Raw genomic sequence first — 20666 nt, forward strand, 5'->3', positions numbered from 1 at the left:
ACTACATAATGTATCTGCCCCAGCCATATTCAAAAAGGGACAGAAAAATTCATTAATTGCTTTGAAACTGAGCTTACCACCAAAATAGGAAATATTGAGGTCAATGTCACAGGAGGGTCAAGGTAAAAATAATGCCACAGTTGAATGGCTACCACTAATCTGTACATATATAAGGTTAAGAGTTTTCATAAAAATATTGTCAATAGTTGCTTTGAAACTGAGCTCAACAGTGAAGTCAAGGTAAAAAAATATTGATGCAGTTGAATAGATGATACCAATAAGTATCAGCATATAAGGTTTGATGAAAATATCTTGAATAGATTCTTTGAAACTGAGCTAAACACAGAGCTAAACGCAAAGTGTGACGGAAGGGCAGACAGAAGGACTGAAGACGGACATGACAAACACTATATGCACCGGACATATTCATGGCGGGGCATAACAATTTTAAAAAAAATATTTATAAGTGAGAATTTTTTATTTTTTTCCCCACACTAGTGAAAAGATTTTTTTTACTTTGTACTTTTTCCCACAAAGAGATATAAACACATAAACTTACCTGGTGTTACCCAGGATACCTGCAATGTAGCATGGTCTATAGGTAAAACATTAATGATGGCAGCCTGACGAGGAAATCCCCCATATGTAGTTGCCTCCATCGAGTCTCGGCTGGTCAGCTGACCAACACTGTTGTATACAGTTATCTTATAAACATATGTTGTAAATAATGATAGACCTCTGTCCTCATAGTAATGGGAGGTTCCGGAGTAGATACTGAGCCAGGAAGATTTGATAACCATCTCTGTAACGTAAATACCACCAGATTTACACCAGTAATGTGTGCTGGTCAAGTATCTGTATGTTACACCAGTAATGTGTGCTGGTCAAGTATCTGTATGTTACACCAGTAATGTGTGCTGGTCAAGTATCTGTATGTTACACCAGTAACATGTGCTGGTCAAGTGAAATACCAGTATGTTACACCAGTAATGTGTGCTGGTCAAGTGAAATGTCAAGGGCAAGTTAATGACCTGTGCATACAACACCATTAATGTACAACACCCATGCCTTAATTTTTTCAATACTTCTTTAAGACTTCAACAATCAGTGTATCTCACCTTCTAAAGGTTGTCGAAGCATCTTTCAACAATCAGTGTATCTCACCTTCTAAAGGTTGTCGAAGCATCTTTCAACAATCAGTGTATCTCACCTTCTAAAGGTTGTCGAAGCATCTTTCTCATGAGCTCAAAGTGAAGGTAGGGTCCGTTGGCTCTCTTTGGGTTATCCCATGTAACAGTGATGAAATTCTGAGAAATGGGGGTGGGGATGGGAGGCTCTTGACCCTCAGGTATGGTTGCCTGGGTCTGAACAGGGACATGAGCACTCTCTGTACATCCTCCATCTACACAAATAATAAATAAGGGCATACATTTCTTTCTCTTGGTGAGGGAGATGGAGTAGTTACCTGTACCTGAACTTACCTGAACACACAGTGAGGGTGATGGAGTAGTTGGTGTAAGGATGGAGTGTATCCACTGTTAGACTGAGAAGGCTGATGTTTCTGATCTCATGTTGCTCGTTGTTCAGACGTATGATGTAGTACTCCAGAACACCATTGTCTCTTACAGGTTTGTCCCAGGTCACAGTGAGAGAAGTTGGGCTGTTTACTGTGATGGCAGGGGACATCACTCCGGTGGGCTCTAGGATTAAAGAGTGGGAACAATTCAAGACTGAGAATCAACATTAAATCACAGTATCTTATCATGGACGATGCAGTAATTGTTTAAATGCTTAACATCAAACTGAAGAGATTTCCACAATGGTTTAGAGTCAAACTTTAAAAAAATAAAATACAGTGGCATTCAATAAAACTTAGGATACAGATAAAATAATATTCAGCATTACACGCAAGAATCACCAAAAAATTTGTGCATCTCACTTGAGGATTTAGTAATGATGGTGCTCCAGAGCGAACCCAAACTCCCTGCTCCATTGACCACTACCATTCTGTAATCGTACACGGTGAAGGGAGATAACTCAAACATATCATCCACGTACTGCGGCTTGGAAGAGGGAAGCACTTTGGTCACTGCGGTAATGTTGGCAGTTCCATTCAAGCGGCGCTCGATCTGATAATGTGAAATCAGGCCATTGGGTTTCTCTGGTGGTTCCCAGTCCACTTGCACTGAGGTGGGGGTCAATGATAACAACTTTGGAGGTGCAATGTTTTCTGGAACTATGTTAAAAATTTCATTAAATCAAAATTACAAAACACTCCCATCCCTCTGTCAGATTTCATAACAAGTCAGTGCATAACAAATACATATAGATGCATCATGCCTGTGATTTAAAAGACTATGGTAAGACATAAAGATATGGATGAATGAGTATCTCAACCATAGAGCAATAGCATCAAACAATTTATCTAAATGATCATGTGACATACATGGCCCTTTAAAATATATATGAAATTTCTCTCTCTGATTTTGCAATGCAATATATATATATATATATATATGATATTAATTTCCTTTATCTCTCCACTGAGTAGGTTAAAGTAAAACAACCAGTTTGGGCAAATAACCATGATTTATTATATATAACAAAGTCAAAGCGTAAGACAAAATAATGTACATAGAGCAAAACATAAAGCGAAATCATGGTTAACCTAATCTACTTCTACGGTTTAAGTTATATAATAATTAATATATATATATAATAAAAAAAAAAAAAAAAAAAAAAAAAAAAAAATTAGTATTATAAGCACATTGCAATAATTCCTTGTTTGGAAAATTTATGGTATAAAAACGGCCTAGACTGCGTGGCCTTGATATATATGATGAAATATCTATATGATAAAAAAATGTAGGAAACAGCCATCTTCAACTAAATCATACATGAGGCCTTTAATATCAGTCACCTGAGTATTATTTAGATAAGTATCACTAGTTCCATGGACTATGAAATCTAGAAAAAAAATTCCTGTTTTGAATACTAATATTCCAAAAAATTACATGTACAAAAGTTTTAAGAGCACTTTTTTCTTTTTAAATGTCCTTAAAAATGCCTATAGTGATTAAAGGCTTTGCATAATATAATATATGTACCATTAACGCAATATGACTAATTTGGACCCATCCTAGAGTCAATGCCCTGGGGTTGCGAAATTCACAATTTTGGTACATCCTTTTCTGCTTTTCCTAAATTTGCATTTTGTGTTTATACAATATCAGCAAACTTCAAGAAGTCTTTCAATTGATAAAGAAAATATAGTCACCATAATAATGTTGACTCAACCCTGGAACCAAACCCTTACCCAATAGGGTCATGATATTTTGGTAAAGGACTACCTACTCCTTCTAAATATCTATTTAGTTTCAATTTAGTTTATCTATCAATAGCATTAAAAAAGGTATCTTTTTTTATTAAAGGTATTATATGCTTTACACATATACATTGTATATGCCAAGTTTAGCCTCTTCATGGAGTCAGAACCTCTACCCCGGGGATCATGAAATTTTCAACTTTAGTAGAAGTCTTCCTGATCTGCATCACTATGCATTTAGCTTTTCTTACACATGTGCGGTAGTGGAAGAGAAAAGTTTTGAAAAATTGGTCAATTTTGAACAGTTTTTGCCCTGTCCCTAAGGCCCAAGGGGTGCAGGAGTCCTGAAATTTACAAATTACATTCCCCTTGCCCTAATGATGCTTCAAATCAAATTTGAAAAGAATTGGAAAGGTAGTTATCAAGAAGTTAAAATGTTCTATTTTAACATAATTATTTAATAACTGACTATTTCGCTTAGCTTAGTCCTCTTCGTGCTGGTCAGCACATAAGACCATTTTGGCCCCACCCTAATACAAAAACCCCTACCCCTGGCATCATCAAATTTACAATTTTGGTAAAGGACTACCTGCTCTTACTAAATATTCATTTAGTTTTGATTTAGTATCAATGGTACTAAAGAACATGTTATTTAAATGATTTACACATAAATGCTATGTACCATGTTTGGCCCCGCCCTGGAGTCAGAACCTCTACCCCTGGGATCATGAAATTCACAATTTTGGTAGAGGCCTTCCTGCTCTACATCACTATGCATTAGTTCATCTTCTACATGTGCCACTGTAGAGAAGATTTTTGAAAATTGGTCAAATTTTGACAGTTTTTGCCCTGCCCCTCAGGCCCCAACGGTGCAGGAGTCCCAATATATACAATTTATGTCCCCTTTGTCTCTAAGATGCTTCACACCAAATTTGAAAAGAATTGGAATGGTAGTTATCAAGAAGAAAGTCAAAATGCTCAATTGTTAACGCACAACGACAACCAATTGCAATAGGTCACCTGAGTTTACTCGGGTGACCTAAAAATAACCACAAACAAATCAATGAAGGTAAACTATTTTACCATCTTCCAACGTCCGGATTGTTGCAGAGCTTGAACTCTTTTGACAACCTCCCAGTGTACAAGCCTCTACACCATAAATGTACGATGTAAAGGGAATCAAGGAGTCCATTCTTCTACCCGTCACCGTACCTTTCACCTAGAAGAATGCATAAACGGTGTGTGTCAATTCTCAAGCTTATTTTAAATAAAATTCAAAAGTCTTTCTCTGTTTACAATCTTCAATGTTTTGAAAATCATAGGAATGTCTGACAATCTGAAGTTCTTTTCAAGTTAATCTTTTGTTTTGGGTAGGTGGGGAGTGGTGATGGATGTGCAAATGACTTAATTTTTTTTTAGATGTGACATATTTTTCAATCCACAAAGCTGAGCTAATAGCAAATTCAATTATATAGGTTCTATCTTACTGAATGTGAAATCATTCTATTCTGGACACACCCTGTAGATCCTAGCTTGTTCAATTATTGACATTTTTTGGACAATACAATACTCTCTGAAAAGTGCAATGTTTCCCGAGCCCGGAGGGTGAGATGAATATGGTACATCAAGGGCACTAAAGCATCATATTAACCGAGAAAATATCAATATTTGCTTTATGATACGATAGAACAATCTAAAACATTTAAATCCAGTTACTAGAGCTCACAAAATGATACCTGATTAGCCATCTTTGTTTACATCTATAGATGCAAGCTTTCACTATACAACCAAAACAAAAAATCAAAATTTATCCAATTACCAATTTATTTTTGATCCAATGTTGGAAAATCAAATGTTATAGATTCACCTGAATGGTACGTGGAGGTGAACATAGCGTTCTAATTTTTCTAGTTTGCTGGATATCAGCCAATCAGAAAGCTCGAGATTATTCAATCATAAAACAGTTTACTTACAGCTGCATTGAGATGATTATTTTGATAGACCCTGTACTCCATCACCACACCGTTGGGTACCAGAGGTGGCTGCCACACAATGTCTATATGTCGGGCACCAATGGATGTTATCAAGGGAGGATCTATGCTCTCTGGTTCTGTAGCAATAAAATTAAAAATCAAATAAAATTATTCAAGTATACTTAAAGTGACTTATAAAAGATTATAAAACTACTGCATGTGCATCCTTAGAATTGACTTTCAAATACTCAACATTGATCTATTTCTATCCATAAACTTTTTAAAAGATAGACAAGTAAATCACAATTAAAATCAGTGAATGCAATTTAACAAGCATATACATCTATTTACACCCTGCCTATTATGGACTTACTATAGTATTTGTCATCATACCTTAAATAGATATATTATAATGTACCAAAATTTACAGAAACATGCATAAACATGAAATTAGAAACTTTGGAATAAGTAATGAAATAGTACTGACTGTCTTGGTGTGTGGTCTGTTTGTGGAATAAGTCATGAAATAGTACTGACTGTCTTGACGTGTGGTCTGTTTGTGGAATAAGTAATGAAATAGTACTGACTGTCTTGGTGTGTGGTCTGTTTGTGGAATAAGTAATGAAATAGTACTGACTGTCTTGGTGTGTGGTCTGTTTGTGGAATAAGTAATGAAATAGTACTGACTGTCTTGACGTGTGGTCTGTTTGTGGAATAAGTAATGAAATAGTACTGACTGTCTTGGTGTGTGGTCTGTTTGTGGAATAAGTAAAGAAATAGTACTGACTGTCTTGGTGTGTGGTCTATTTGTGGAATAAGTAATGAAATAGTACTGACTGTCTTGGTGTGTGATCTGTTTGTGGAATAAGTCATGAAATAGTACTGACTGTCTAGGTGTGTGGTCTGTTTGTGGAATAAGTCATGAAATAGTACTGACTGTCTTGACGTGTGGTCTGTTTGTGGAATAAGTAATGAAATAGTACTGACTGTCTTGGTGTGTGGTCTGTTTGTGGAATAAGTAATGAAATAGTACTGACTGTCTTGGTGTGTGGTCTGTTTGTGGAATAAGTAATGAAATAGTACTGACTGTCTTGACGTGTGGTCTGTTTGTGGAATAAGTAATGAAATAGTACTGACTGTCTTGACGTGTGGTCTGTTTGTGGAATAAGTAATGAAATAGTACTGACTGTCTTGACGTGTGGTCTGTTTGTGGAATAAGTAATGAAATAGTACTGACTGTCTTGACGTGTGGTCTGTTTGTGGAATAAGTAATGAAATAGTACTGACTCTCTTGACGTGTGGTCTGTTTGTGGAATAAGTAATGAAATAGTACTGACTGTCTTGACGTGTGGTCTGTTTGTGGAATAAGTAATGAAATAGTACTGACTGTCTTGACGTGTGGTCTGTTTGTGGAATAAGTAATGAAATAGTACTGACTGTCTTGACGTGTGGTCTGTTTGTGGAATAAGTAATGAAATAGTACTGACTGTCTTGGTGTGTGGTCTGTTTGTGGAATAAGTAATGAAATAGTACTGACTGTCTAGGTGTGTGGTCTGTTTGTGGAATAAGTCATGAAATAGTACTGACTGTCTTGGTGTGTGGTCTGTTTGTGGAATAAGTCATGAAATAGTACTGACTGTCTTGGTGTGTGGTCTGTTTGTGGAATAAGTAATGAAATAGTACTGACTGTCTTGACGTGTGGTCTGTTTGTTCCAGCTGGACTTGGTCTCTCCGTGTGTGTTCTTGGCTACGATTCTGAACTCGTACTGGCTGTATGGTACCAAACTTTGTTTAGTGTGAATAAAACTTGTTGTGGGTCCAAATATACTGAAATAAGCATTTTCTCATGACATTTTTGCATTTCTCACCAGCTGACTACAAGTGACAGTCTGTACAAAAGATAATCCAGAATTATTGTTCTCTAGAGTCAATTTCATTTTTAGGACTTCATTTCTGCATTTGTGAAATTTGTACTGGAGAAAAATGAGTTCTTACAATATTGTACCAATGTTATTTGTATTATAAATTTATCGACTACTTGCGAGTTGTTGTTGTTTGTTAATTCTAGGATAAATCTATCAACTTTTTTATTACTGTTATCCTTCATTGGTTACCAAACTGTTTTTGATTCTATATTTAGCTGTAGAACAGGTTAAGACTGAATTGGTCAATTTGGCCAGGTATATACAACGACCAAAAGAGATGCATAGTAAAATTTCATATTCATTTTAAGACATGAGAAATACTTAATATTAATTGATTTATTGATAACACAAAAATGATGTAAACACTGGGTTAATAATCAAAGTATCACCACCACTAATGATGATTACAACCATTAACAGTTCAAGGTCACCCAGGTTCAATATCTAATGTGTCCCCCACAAACACCAATGACTGCCGGACAATGCCTTCCCATGGACACAATTAAGTCTACAAAAAAACTGTCAAAGGATGATGTTCAACTCCTACTGCAGAGCTTGTGCCAGACGTCTGAGGCTGCGGTTGTCTTTGGTGAATGTGTCTATCCAATTCATCCTACGCGTGTTCAATAGGGTTCCAATCTGGTGATTTGGTTGGCCAAGTAAGAACCTGGATATTGCGTCTTTGTAGAACATTACGCGTTAGATAAGCAGTATGTGGTCTGGCGTTGTCTTGTTGGAATACTGCTCCGGGATGCTAGACTGGAACCATGTGTGGCTGTATGACTGCATCAATATACTGTTGAGCTATCAAAGTACTCTGTATGTGAACCAATGCTGCCCCTGCCTATATAGGATATTGCTGCCCACATCATAACACTACCCCCTCCAAACCGGTCAGCCTCCTGGATGCAGTTTTGCCCAAAATGTTCCTTTCAGCACCTATACACTCCGAATCTTCCATCAGGCCTCTGAAGTAAAAATCAAGATTTATCACTGAACCAAAACTGTCCATAAGCGTTGCTACGGCCACATTCAATGAGTCTGAGACTATTGAAGTCGGTTCCAGCAATGTTGCAGAGTCAGAACAATGACACAAACAGGTCTGCGAGCTCTAATCCCAGCATCCCTTAGTCAATTGTGAACAGTCTAATCTGATATCCTGCAAATCCCAGGAATGGCAGATGCTGTAGATGATACTGTTGCGAATCGTTGACGTAGATCGGATGAAGTGATCCTGATTTGCTGATGATAGCGTGGTCTGCCTGCTCTATGACAATCATTTGTTGAACCATGCTGTTGATATCTACTCCAAAGGCGAGATATGGTGCTTTGTGCAACAATGAAATATCGTACAACTGCTTCCAGTCATCCAACTGTGTGTTCATCATTCAGATGCGACATTTGTCAAAAAGCAGTTACATTTGAAGACAATACAATCAAATGTTGAGAACTCGTGCATTTGATAAACAACTGGTGTCTGAATCACGCGCATTAATTAGGAACTTACAACAATCGAATCTTACCTAAAACAAGAGGCCCACAGACCTTATCAGTCACTTCAGTACTAGTGAAAAAGTATCACTACTCCTAAGGGCTATGAAATCTAGAAAAAATTTCTGTTCTGAATATCTAAGCTTAATTCTAATGTTCAGCAACAGTATAAAACAAGATGTGTTCTTAAAACTTCAATGCCCTCAAAAGTGCATACACTGATGAAAGACTTTACATAATAGTGTATTAACATTAAAAGATATGACTAATCTGGACCCATCCCAGATTCGAAACCCTGGGTTGTGAAATGCATCATTTTTTGTACATCCTTTTCTGCTATTCCTAAGTATGCATTTGGATTTTATACAGTATCAGCAAACTTAAATAATTAAGTCCTTCAATTCATTATTATAATTTTGACACGTACCACCCTGAAACCCCTAGGATCATGCATTTTCACAATTTTGGTAAAGGACTACCCACTCCTTCTAAATATCCATTTAATTTCAATAGCAATAAAAAAGATGTTATTTAAATGATTTACACATAAACACTATATACTAAGTTTGGATCCGCCCTGTGGTCAGAACGCCTTCCCCAGGGATCATGAAATTTACAATTTTAATAGAGGCCTTCCTGTTCTACATCATTATGCATTTAGTTTTTCTTTAAAATGTGCGGCTGTAGAGAAGAAGATTTTTGAAAATGGGTCAATTTTGGGCAGTTTTTAACCCGCCCCTAAGGCCCCTGGGGTGCAGGAGTCCTGAAATTTACAATCTATGTCCCCCTTGTCCCAATGATGCTTCATACCAAATTTGAAAAGAGTTGGAATGGTAGCTATCAAAAGAAGTTAAAAAAAATGTTCAATTGTTAACGCACTACGCCAGACGACAACCAATTGCAATAGATCACCTGAGTTTTCTCAGGTTACCAAAAGATTCAGCAAAAAATTACTACTGAGTCTTTTTTTTTTGATCAGTGTATCTTCTGGGTGTTGGCTGGAATGTGGAAATAGAGAAATTAGACTTGCAAGCGGAGTGTTTGGGGAGGGGTTACCTGTATGGCTTATTCCGTCTTCCCATGCTGAGTGATCTTGGGTATCTGTATAGTTCTAAGTTTCACCTGTGTGGTACCTTAGCGGTTTGAATGTATTAATTATCTTAAATAAGATGCTAAAGCTCAGTAAGTGTTTATTTTTTTCTCATTGTTACAAAGTTTGTATTATGTTTGGCATTGTAAGTATATACTTATTTCATAAATTACATGTACATTAAACATTATGAGGTCAGATATCTATAAAGCTTCAGCAGCCTGTATCTGCGATGAACTATTTGTATGATATTTTTGGGTTGATAATGTGTACTAAATTGGATAGATTAGCTTACTATATGTATAATAGTTTAAATAGGTGACCATGACATCATACTTGTAGCTTAATTGAGTCAGCTTATGGATGACCGATAACACTTAATATATCTCAGCAAACAACACTTCTATCAGGGTGTGAGGTAAAGGAACTTCGTGCAATATTTTTGATTTTTTCATGATACCTCCATCTGATGTAGCCTATTATCGATATTGGATCCATGTGCTTTCAATTTTATTGTATGTTTTGTAAATAAATTCTTTTTCATGTTTTCCTTGATTGAAAAAATCTATTTTCTAAAGTGGAAAAAAGGTTAACAAAGAACTCAGTATGATCTTTGTGACAAAGGGCAAGACCTATTCTGAGAAAATGAAATTACCAACTATACTATTCAACGCTTGTAGAACTACTAGAATCTACGGAATGTAATGTAGAGCTACTAGAATCTACGGAATGTATTGTATAACTACTAGAATCTACGGAATGTATTGTAGAACTACTAGAATCTACGGAATGTATTGTATAACTACTAGAATCTACGGAATGTATTGTAGAACTACTAGAATCTACGGAATGTATTGAAGCAACATGAAGTACTAACACACTGCACGAGTTAAAATTCTGTTAATGTGGAAAGTCTCAACTTCTTAACCCAAAGAAACTTTAAAATTCGCTATTCATATCCATTCAAATTTCAATGAAAACAATATTTCAGTCAAATATATTACAAGAAGAGATGTTTATATTTTTCACTTATAGATAAGATTCAATTTCAAATTATCCTTACGTCCGTCAAAGATGTGTCTTTCAAAGCATACACTTTCCACAGGATGGTCTTTCCCATCATTTGTTATTTTTTTCTACTTGAAATAATACATTTGTGATGACTTTTGTAGTCCATTTCCTCAGAGTGACTTCATGAGAAAGCCACCTTCACTATAGGATATTAAACATTCTTTTTGAAGAATTTATCGATGTGTAAACTCCAGACATTTTACTCACAAACTGAATAAAAGTGCAAAGCACTTTTATGTTAAGGTTGTGAGCAAAATGTCCAAAGTTTACACATCAATAAATTCTTCAAAAAGAATGTTTGATTCTTATAATTCCAATTCGTTCACTTTATTAACAATTGCAAAAATTTGAATAGGTTCCACGCACTACGTTATTTGTTTTCAGGCGCATATGAATAAATCGCATTTTCGGATTTATTGATGTGTAAACTGAGACTCGTTCAGCTTTATTTTGGTCCAATCAAAACAATTGTAATAAATAAAATTGGAATCATACTCATTTAAACTATAATTTTTATAGAAAACAACCCAGTACTAATGAAAGTAATTACTCGTAAATTGTGGTTCCACTATGTACAAGGTCTCTGAACTGTACAGTGTACTGGGGCTGTTCCTGCGAGTTGGCTCGTCCTACTGCCTTCCAGCTCACTTTCATCGACGTAGGCGTCTCAGACATCAGAACAGGGGGAGTAACTCCATCAGGTGCTATAAAATAAAACGAACTTCTGATATGAACCATATTTCTTGGAATAAAACAGTGCAGTATATTTGAATGACTTCTAGCAGTAACAGTTAACTAATTGAGATTATGAGATTATCTGGAAATGTATTGTTTTGGCAATCATCTAATATTTGCATTATTAGCAAAGTGTCAGTTTCGATACCAAAATCAAATAAGTAGAGTGTTCATAATTGTGTATAAGTTTATCAGATCAATTTAAAATTCTACTATTTGTTTAATATTTCTTTCCATAATTTTCATATTTAAACATCCCTGATTTTAGAGAAAAAAAAGTAGGCTTACTGGGGGTCATCAGGGAAACTCAAACACTCACAACCAAACATATTTCAATTAGTTAACCGCTGTAAAATGGCTGAAATATTGCCAAAACGTTGTAAAACCATTACAAGAAAACAATAACTGTTAACAAAAGCCCTTACTGCCTGGAGGCATGTCCATGGTCAGGGTATTACTGAGGAGGAAGCCTGCGGTGTTGGAGGCATTGACCTGGATTACGAACTGAGACAGGGGTATGAGAGGAAAGACTTCAATCCATTCTGATACATTCCCACCATGGAACAAACCTCGTCGCTCTCGTACCAAGGTGTAGTTGTGTGAGGCTTGAAATAAGAGAATTCAATGTAAAGGCCCATACACACATTCTGAAAACTACTCTTGAATTATAAAATGTCTTCTCTACATCTAACCTGGATGTAGTTTAAGGAGGAATACAATTCATATAATTTTATGAGTATGCCTGTTTACATTCAGTGAATTGGTTTTAAAGGGACTGCAAGTTCACTATTTTTGATAGAATTTTTTTTTCATTTTTGATGTTAAACATTAAAAATATAACTCATTTAAAGCAATACAAGCTGTAACTGACGGTATTTTTTCAACTATCCAATTATTCACCAAATAACACCTACTGGTTTAACTAATATAATCCCCAAGATCTGAAGAAAAATTCTGCAAAATAAACAAGGGAATATTGTTTGAGAGCACACCTACAATGAGCATTTCGTATAAACTGCCATTGTGTCGTATACACGGACATGGGAACGATGATTGCCGAACATATTTGGGTTGCTGAGACCGAGGCCATATACAAAGACGGAAATTGGCGCGAGTAACTACACGTGTCGTTTGTTTTAAATATTACGTTGTTTCATGAATGACTAGAAATACTATGCAAGTGTAAAAAGGTAATAATTAAGCAAATGTGCCACTCAAACGAAATTTTGATTGTGAATTTTCTATAAAATTGGCACGTTAAACTGTTTACAAATCTAACACATGCTCAGTGCCTCTCTTTCGCTTTTTCCGAACTGGTGACCTCCAACGTCAATGCACATTGGAGGTTACGAGCAGGAATTACTGACAGGATGATAATGATTCATGAATCTATATTTTCTGCTGATTTGACGGGTTTATTGCTTCAGATTCACTTTGATTCTATTAAGTTATATATATTCAATCACATATATGTTGACTAGGCCATCATTCAAAAATTTTTTGTTTGATGTACTCTGACCCACATTTTTTAAGTTGGGTAGGTAGGTCGGTATTTTTTTTTTTTTTTTTGAATGTCATGGAAATCAGATTTAAAAATTTACTGATGTTTTCATTAAACACATAACGCTGCCAGACAGAATAGAGTTTAGAACATTCATTTTGTACACATTGTGTATTATACACGTAAATCTTCCAATGTCTTCTGAAATTTTCTCAGGACGTTTTGTATTTGTCACGGATGAGGACCTCTACCAGTAAACTGTTGTTAAGAAATAAATTAACACCCCCTTTTTATTACCACCGATTGATTCTTCTATTTGTGGTTCGACATTCATAATAGTAATCACTTAAAACACATAAATGTGATCCATGAATATCCAAGTGAATTACATGATGATGGCAATTTACAATCAGTTTTAATATTGCCCAATATAATTTTAATGCCGACTTCTCCGCATCGTTCAGTTTGTTGTGACGATCATGTTCCATTCGTTTGTCTCAGTTTAAGAGCAAAATCTATTAAATCGTCATAACATTTAAATAATCCCATATCAAAATTTTATGCGTGCTTTTTCAGAAATATATATTAGACCATCAACTTGAACGCAGACTCGTGGTCCACCATAATTTTGGTGCGCTGTCTCACATGATTTTTTATTTAAGTAACATGCATGCCTTTCAAACTTTTGTACACAAATACGATCAGCCTCGACGGGGGAGTTCGTAGCTCCTTGTTCTATCTTGTTGGTAGATAATGTGGTAATTTGGAGCAGAGATGCGGTATATTTGATCGTTCATATAGATAAGTGTTTGAAAAGTTCCCGGATGAACAAATGGTCATCAAAGTGAAAGTAGAACCGAAAAATGTCCAAACAACATTTTGATACAGTGTAACAAAAATTCTGTAAAACAACTAGTCCAAAAAATTGCATCAAGTTTAAAACTAATTCGAAGAATGTCTACTTTCCAGGAAGCAAAAAAATTTTTTTAAAAATTAAAATTTCGAAGTGTGGAAAAAATGATTGGGTCGGGGCAAATTTCACGGGTCAGTCGGAGTACATCATACAAATCAATTTTTATTTTAAGCCCTATTTGTTCTTTTATTTTTTTATTTATTTTCCGTCAGTTACAGCTTGTATTGCTTTAATGTTGACAGTCAAAATTTTGACCTTCTGAATGCAAGAATGAAAGCAATATTTTAGCCTTAAATCTGTGCTATGTAAACAAAGACTCTTTTAATGTATACAAACAAACTAGTGAAATATTGATTTTGTAATATATAATTTATCTTGATTTTGCTTATAGTCACAAATTGTAACTTTATGATGACACATTTTACCCCAAAAATGCTTGAAATGTGAAAGATATAATAAACTTAGATTGATATCCATTTCTTTTGAAAATTTCGTAAACAATAGCATATACCGCAATCTTTGTTTACAAAACAAATAATAAACTCTCTAAAATGAGCTTCTGTGATGATGCATAACCTTAATTTTCATTTGAAATCTTTCAAACACATTAGACAGTAGATTTTGATCATTAAAAGTGAAAAACAAAATTTTGGGTAAAATTGTGAATCATCCCCTTTAAGGAAGTTTTTGAGCTCTGTGCAGGCATTAACACATTTATTCAGCATTGTCATTGTGGCAATTACTTCTTCGATTGTATTTAAATAAATATAACAGCTTTTGAAAAAAGAACATTTTATGACATCCATGACTCTCGTGTTGTTTCTAAATATTTACATAGTGCAAATGCTTCAAAATTTAAATTCATTTCTTAACTTTATGACAATATAAGCCATATTTTGCAAAGAGTTCAGCTAAACCTTTTGCCAAAGATTTTCTCGTCAAATTTCAAGGAAAAATGATTGGTTAACATTACATTGAAATATGATTGAAACATCTATTGAAGAATACCAAGTCCAAACATCTGACATGGACATTCTAAAGTAAACTGAGTTTTATCAACTGTTATGACAAGCTCCCTAATAAAATTTGCCCCAGCAATATTAACAACTTTCTATCTAACTCATCAGAGTTAGATACTCTATCAAGTACTAAGTGAAATCTTGAAGGGAAAAGGAGCCAAGATCATCTATAAAATGAAACTAATACCAGGTATGAATACATTGTTCTCATATCCGAGTCTTCATTTAGATACCTTTCATCCTCAATATTTCATCTCTTCAAAATAAAAGAGAGCTATAGTTTATTCACCTTCCATCATCTATCATTGCATAACCTGACATATTCAATGCCAAAAACAAACAAATAAAAATACCAATTTGAAACTATTACAAAATTTTATTCCTTTATATCTAAACATATTCATGCAATTATGTACAATACAACAAATTCATTAGTTAGAAAACATTGAACAATAAATGAAGTACTACTTGAATTGTAACGAATCTGTGTGGCAACAAATTAACATGCAATGCAGAAACAAAAAACAAAGATAAAAATAGCACTATCGTACAGATCTAAATGAGACAGACCTACAAGTCTACAAAGAGGATATAATCGATTAGCACTTTCCTTAGGATAAATAATTTACCCGCACTATACATGCACCTCAGGATAAATAAATAATTTACCAGCACTATATAAGCACCTCAGGATAAATAACTTACCAGCACTATACATGCATCTCAGGACAAATAAATAATTTACTAGCACTATACAAGCACCTCAGAATAAATAAATAAATAATTTACCAGCACTATATAAGCACCTCAGGATAAATAATTAATTTACCAGCACTATACATGCATCTCAGGACAAATAAATAATTTACTAGCACTATACAAGCACCTCAGAATAAATAAATAAATAATTTACCAGCACTATATAAGCACCTCAGGATAAATAATTAATTTACCAGCACTATACATGCATCTCAGGACAAATAAATAATTTACTAGCACTATACAAGCACCTCAGAATAAATAAATAAATAATTTACCAGCACTATATAAGCACCTCAGGATAAATAATTAATTTACCAGCACTATACATGCATCTCAGGACAAATAAATAATTTACTAGCACTATACAAGCACCTCAGAATAAATAAATAAATAATTTACCAGCACTATATAAGCACCTCAGGATAAATAATTAATTTACCAGCACTATACATGCATCTCAGGACAAATAAATAATTTACTAGCACTATACAAGCACCTCAGGACAAATAAATAATTTACCAGCACTATACAAGCAGTAAGATTTCACAGGAAAGTAACCAGAAGCAGGTCTGATATATCGCTAATCCCAGATTCTTTTTTCACACTACAACTAACATACTCACAATCACCATGCACTGGGGACACACTTGTTAACACTGGACATCTTCTTCTTGCTGATCCCTGATGACCGTCTGCTTCTGTTCCTCTTGTTGGAGAACCATTTCTTCACCTGCTCCTCCTTGATTCCTCCTCTCACAGCTAGATCCTGGATGACATCGGATGATGGGTATGGGTGATCGAGATGACTGTAGTACCACTGCTCCAGAAGCTGAACAGCCTTCTGGGATAGCGATGGTCTGGTGCGTAGGTTGTTCTGGTTGCAGGTCTGGTGCTGTGCTGTGGTGGTCATGTTGATGGTTGATGACTGCTGAGGTAGATTGTCCTCCAGGAACTTTAGACTGCTCTCCACTCGGTCCATGATGCGGTGATGGATGGTGGTGTAGTGTTGGTTGATGCTCTCTTGGATGTGGTGGGGCTGTTTGGAGTTCTGGTGAAGGGCACAGTAGCGATCAGTCTCCACTTGGGCACTCTGGTACTTGAAGAAGGATGTCAGGTCATTCATCTGCTGAGGATGGAAGGGACGAAGGCTGTCAAGTCTCTGCAGAAGCTGTCGTTCACGGCTGGCAGTGGACATCTCGGGTTGAACGGACTTGATGAGCACAGACGGAGTGTAGGAACTGGCCTCTGAGCGGAAGATGGACTGAAGAGCACTGAAGATTTCGTTGGATGAGATGATGTTGTCACTGAAGATCTTCTGTGGTACTGGTGGTGGAAGACACTCAAGAGCAAGCTGGAGATCAGAGTGAAGTTCGTTGTCTGGAGATTTCACTGTTGTGGGTTGATCGCTGATGAGGGAAGCCAGGAACTCATCAAATCTGGTCTCGGCTTTGCTGGTGGTGATGTCATTCTGGCTGGAGGATGAGATGATGTCAGGAGATTTCTCTGGTGTGGGTTTGTCGCTGATGAGGGAAGCCAGGCACTCATCAAATCTGGTCTCTGCTTTACTGGTGTCGATGTCATTCTGGCTGGAAGATGAGGTGATGTTGTCTAGAGATTTCTTTGGTGTGGGTTGATTGCTCACGAGGGAAGTCTGGCACTTATCAAATCTGGTCTTTGCTTTGCTGGTGTCGATATTCTGGCTGGAGGTGGTGAGAGGCTGGGGTGTGGCTGGGGAATCGTCAAAGATGGTGGCCTTGATGATGTCCTCCAGCGTGGTATCAAAGTTGATCTCGATGTGGGGTGAAGAAGCACGATCAGCCATGATGAATCACGATATACACAACACAAAGCACTAACACCTAAACACACTAAATCACAAAATCACTCAACACAACATATACACTACTACTTACAATGTACAGACAATATGACTGCAGGTAAGCAACACAGAAAGAACACAAATTCACAGAAACAAGGAATGAATTCAACAGATGCAAAATGTAGAATTTATTGCTCCAATGAATTAGGCAATCTATAGGATGATATCAGCTCTACAATACCTCAGATTGGATCACAATGTGTGAATAGTTGAAATTCAGTGACCAGGTTTTTTTTATAGACCCAAGATTCTACTACAAATCAGCTTGGATTGCAAACAAAGTTGTGCATTGGTCATGAGGTGTCTCCATCATTTGTGATTGGTTGATGAATCCAGTCATTTAACAAGCTAAGTTATGATTCGTTGGTTTTGCATTAGTGACCACACCTCCCTGTTGGTCTAAGAAATCAGCTTGGGGTCATTAGGGATAGCTTGGGTGTGGTCACCTTGTGGTGTGGGGATCAAAGTAATTAGGAGGTCTCTGATTGATCATAATTAAGACTGGATACCTACAGATCAAAGGGATAAACTGGTCTCTGCTTGATCATAATTAATATCCCACTCCTGAGATGAAAGTGACCAGCAGATCTAAAATGGGTCACAATAAATGATAATTCAAAGTGGTAAGCTTGTAGCTGGTAAGCCATCATTGGAATCACACTACATACCAGATCAAAGTGAGGAGATGGTCTAATTAGTACACAGATCAAAGTGAGAAGATGTTCTTTGACTAATCATAATTAGTGCACAAGGACTACCAGATCAAATTGCCAAGCTGTACTAGTATGTGATAAACTGATACATAAGCCAATAAAGAATAAATTCAAAATAAACACAAGTTGATTTCCTTTTTAAAAAAACTTAAAATACATAATACTAAAAGAATCTATATAGTGCAATACTTTAAACATATCTCCTAATTCATTCTGTTTGTCAATAGTTAATCATGTCCCTTTTTTAGATATTTTGATTCAGAATTGTGTACTGATGGTACTTCTATTGAATAACTCCTAATCCTTGTATGGGTTTATTTGTTATCAGAAAAATGTTCTACGATCATTTACGGTTTTTTGAATGTAAAAGAGATTGGCCCAACCTCTAAATCAATGGACTTGACTGTACGTGGAAGCTAGCCCATACCAAAATGAGTTATAACTAAGTTATAACTAAAGTATAACTTAATTATACCTAGGCCTTGAGGTACAAAAAAGTTATAACTAAAAAGTAACTTTTCTGGACTTAACCATTTTCATGTATAACTAAAGTGTAACTTTTTGAACTTTGTCATTTTCATGTATAACTAGAATGTAACTTTTCTGGACTTGGCCATTTTCATGTATAACTAAAGTATAACTTTTTGAACTTTGTCATTTTCATGTATAACTAGAATGTAACTTTTCTGAACTTGGCCATTTTCATGTATAACTAGAATGTAACTTATCTGGACTTGGCCATTTTCATGTATAACTAGAATGTAACTTTTCTGGACTTGGCCATTTTCATGTATAACTAAAGTATAACTTTTTGAACTTTGTCATTTTCATGTATAACTAGAATGTAACTTTTCTGAACTTGGCCATTTTCATGTATAACTAGAATGTAACTTTTCTGGACTTGGCCATTTTCATGTATAACTAGAATGTAACTTTTCTGAACTTGGCCATTTTCATGTATAACTAGAATGTAACTTTTCTGGACTTGGCCATTTTCAAGCATATCCAATATATATATACCAGTTTTGGGACTTTGTCATTTGGGGGTGGGGGTTACCAATACTTTTTGTAATGTGATATATATATATATATATATATATATATATGGGATTCCCTTCATAAGGGATTGTCCAATTTTCAATGTGATGATATGTACAAAGAGTTGGTGATAAATATTTTATTTATATTTTTGTGCCAAACTTTAGAAATGAAATTAATTATACCAATAATAGTCGCTGTTTATAATCGGTAATGTCTTATTATCCCCGTATTTATCATAACTTTTTCATAACTTTTGTTGGGTATAACTTTTTTGTAACTTTTCCATAACTTTTGTTGGGTATAACTTTTTTGTAACTTTTTCCATAACTTTTGTTGGGTATAACTTTTTTGTAACTTTTCCGAAACTTTTGTTGGGTATAACTTTTTCCATATCTTTTGTTGGGTATAACTTTTTTGTAACTTTTCCCAGAACTTTTGGTTGGGTATAACTTTTTTGTAACTTTTTCCATAACTTTTGTTGGGTAACTTTTCCATAACTGTTGGTTGGGTATAACTTTTTTGTAACTTTTCCATAACTTTTGTTGGGTATAACTTTTTTGTAACTTTTCCATAACTTTTGTTGGGTATAACTTTTTTGTAACATTTCCATAACTTAAGTATAACTTTTTGATAACTTTTATGAAGTATTTAAACTTTTTGATAACTTTTATGCACTTGTTGTATTCATGTTGAAATAAAAGATGATAACTTATACAAGTATAACTTTTTTGTACCCGAGTTATAAGTAAAGTATAACTTTATTTATGGGAAATATTATTTCAATACAAGATATTTCTAAAGTTCTAAGTTAATAACTGATCCCCCTGTTAATGATTGCAATTTAAAATGTTATAAAGAATGGGGTATTACTTTTAAACGAGAGTACGGCAAACAGTACATTTAATACAGACGTGTAAATGCTTACATCGGGTGTTTTTCTTCAGCCATAATTTGTAGAACTTGGCTACAAGTATGTAGTACCAACCATCATCAATTATTCCAACATAACATTTGAAAAAATATAAGATTTTAAAAACGTTTTCAAAGTCATAAAAGATGCTTTCTTGGAAAATGACCTTTATATCCTCTAACGTCTATAGGCTACTAGTTAAACAAGAGGCCCACAGGCCTTATCGGTCACCTGAGTACTAGTGAAAAAGTATCACTACTCCCAAGGGCTATGAAATCTAGAAAAAAATTCCTGTTCTGAATATCTAAGCTAATTAAA

The 20666-nt window shown here is 35.2% G+C and overlaps 1 protein-coding gene across 1 annotated transcript in view; it reads right to left on the reverse strand.

Moving 5' to 3' along the window:
- LOC125649417 (usherin-like) overlaps positions 1–20666 on the reverse strand; it is a 170648-nt gene that overhangs the window by 64575 nt on the left and 85407 nt on the right. Inside the window, exons 34-42 of the mRNA XM_056166208.1 lie at positions 12036–12215; positions 11426–11579; positions 6986–7125; positions 5299–5435; positions 4409–4544; positions 1940–2236; positions 1482–1700; positions 1211–1402; positions 560–802 (exon numbers count right to left, since the gene is read on the reverse strand). Of these exons, the coding sequence (XP_056022183.1) occupies positions 560–802; positions 1211–1402; positions 1482–1700; positions 1940–2236; positions 4409–4544; positions 5299–5435; positions 6986–7125; positions 11426–11579; positions 12036–12215 (1698 nt within the window). The remainder of the gene's footprint in view (positions 1–559; positions 803–1210; positions 1403–1481; positions 1701–1939; positions 2237–4408; positions 4545–5298; positions 5436–6985; positions 7126–11425; positions 11580–12035; positions 12216–20666) is intronic.

Source organism: Ostrea edulis, chromosome 5 (assembly GCF_947568905.1).
Source record: "Ostrea edulis chromosome 5, xbOstEdul1.1, whole genome shotgun sequence".
NCBI lineage: Eukaryota > Metazoa > Mollusca > Bivalvia > Ostreida > Ostreidae > Ostrea > Ostrea edulis.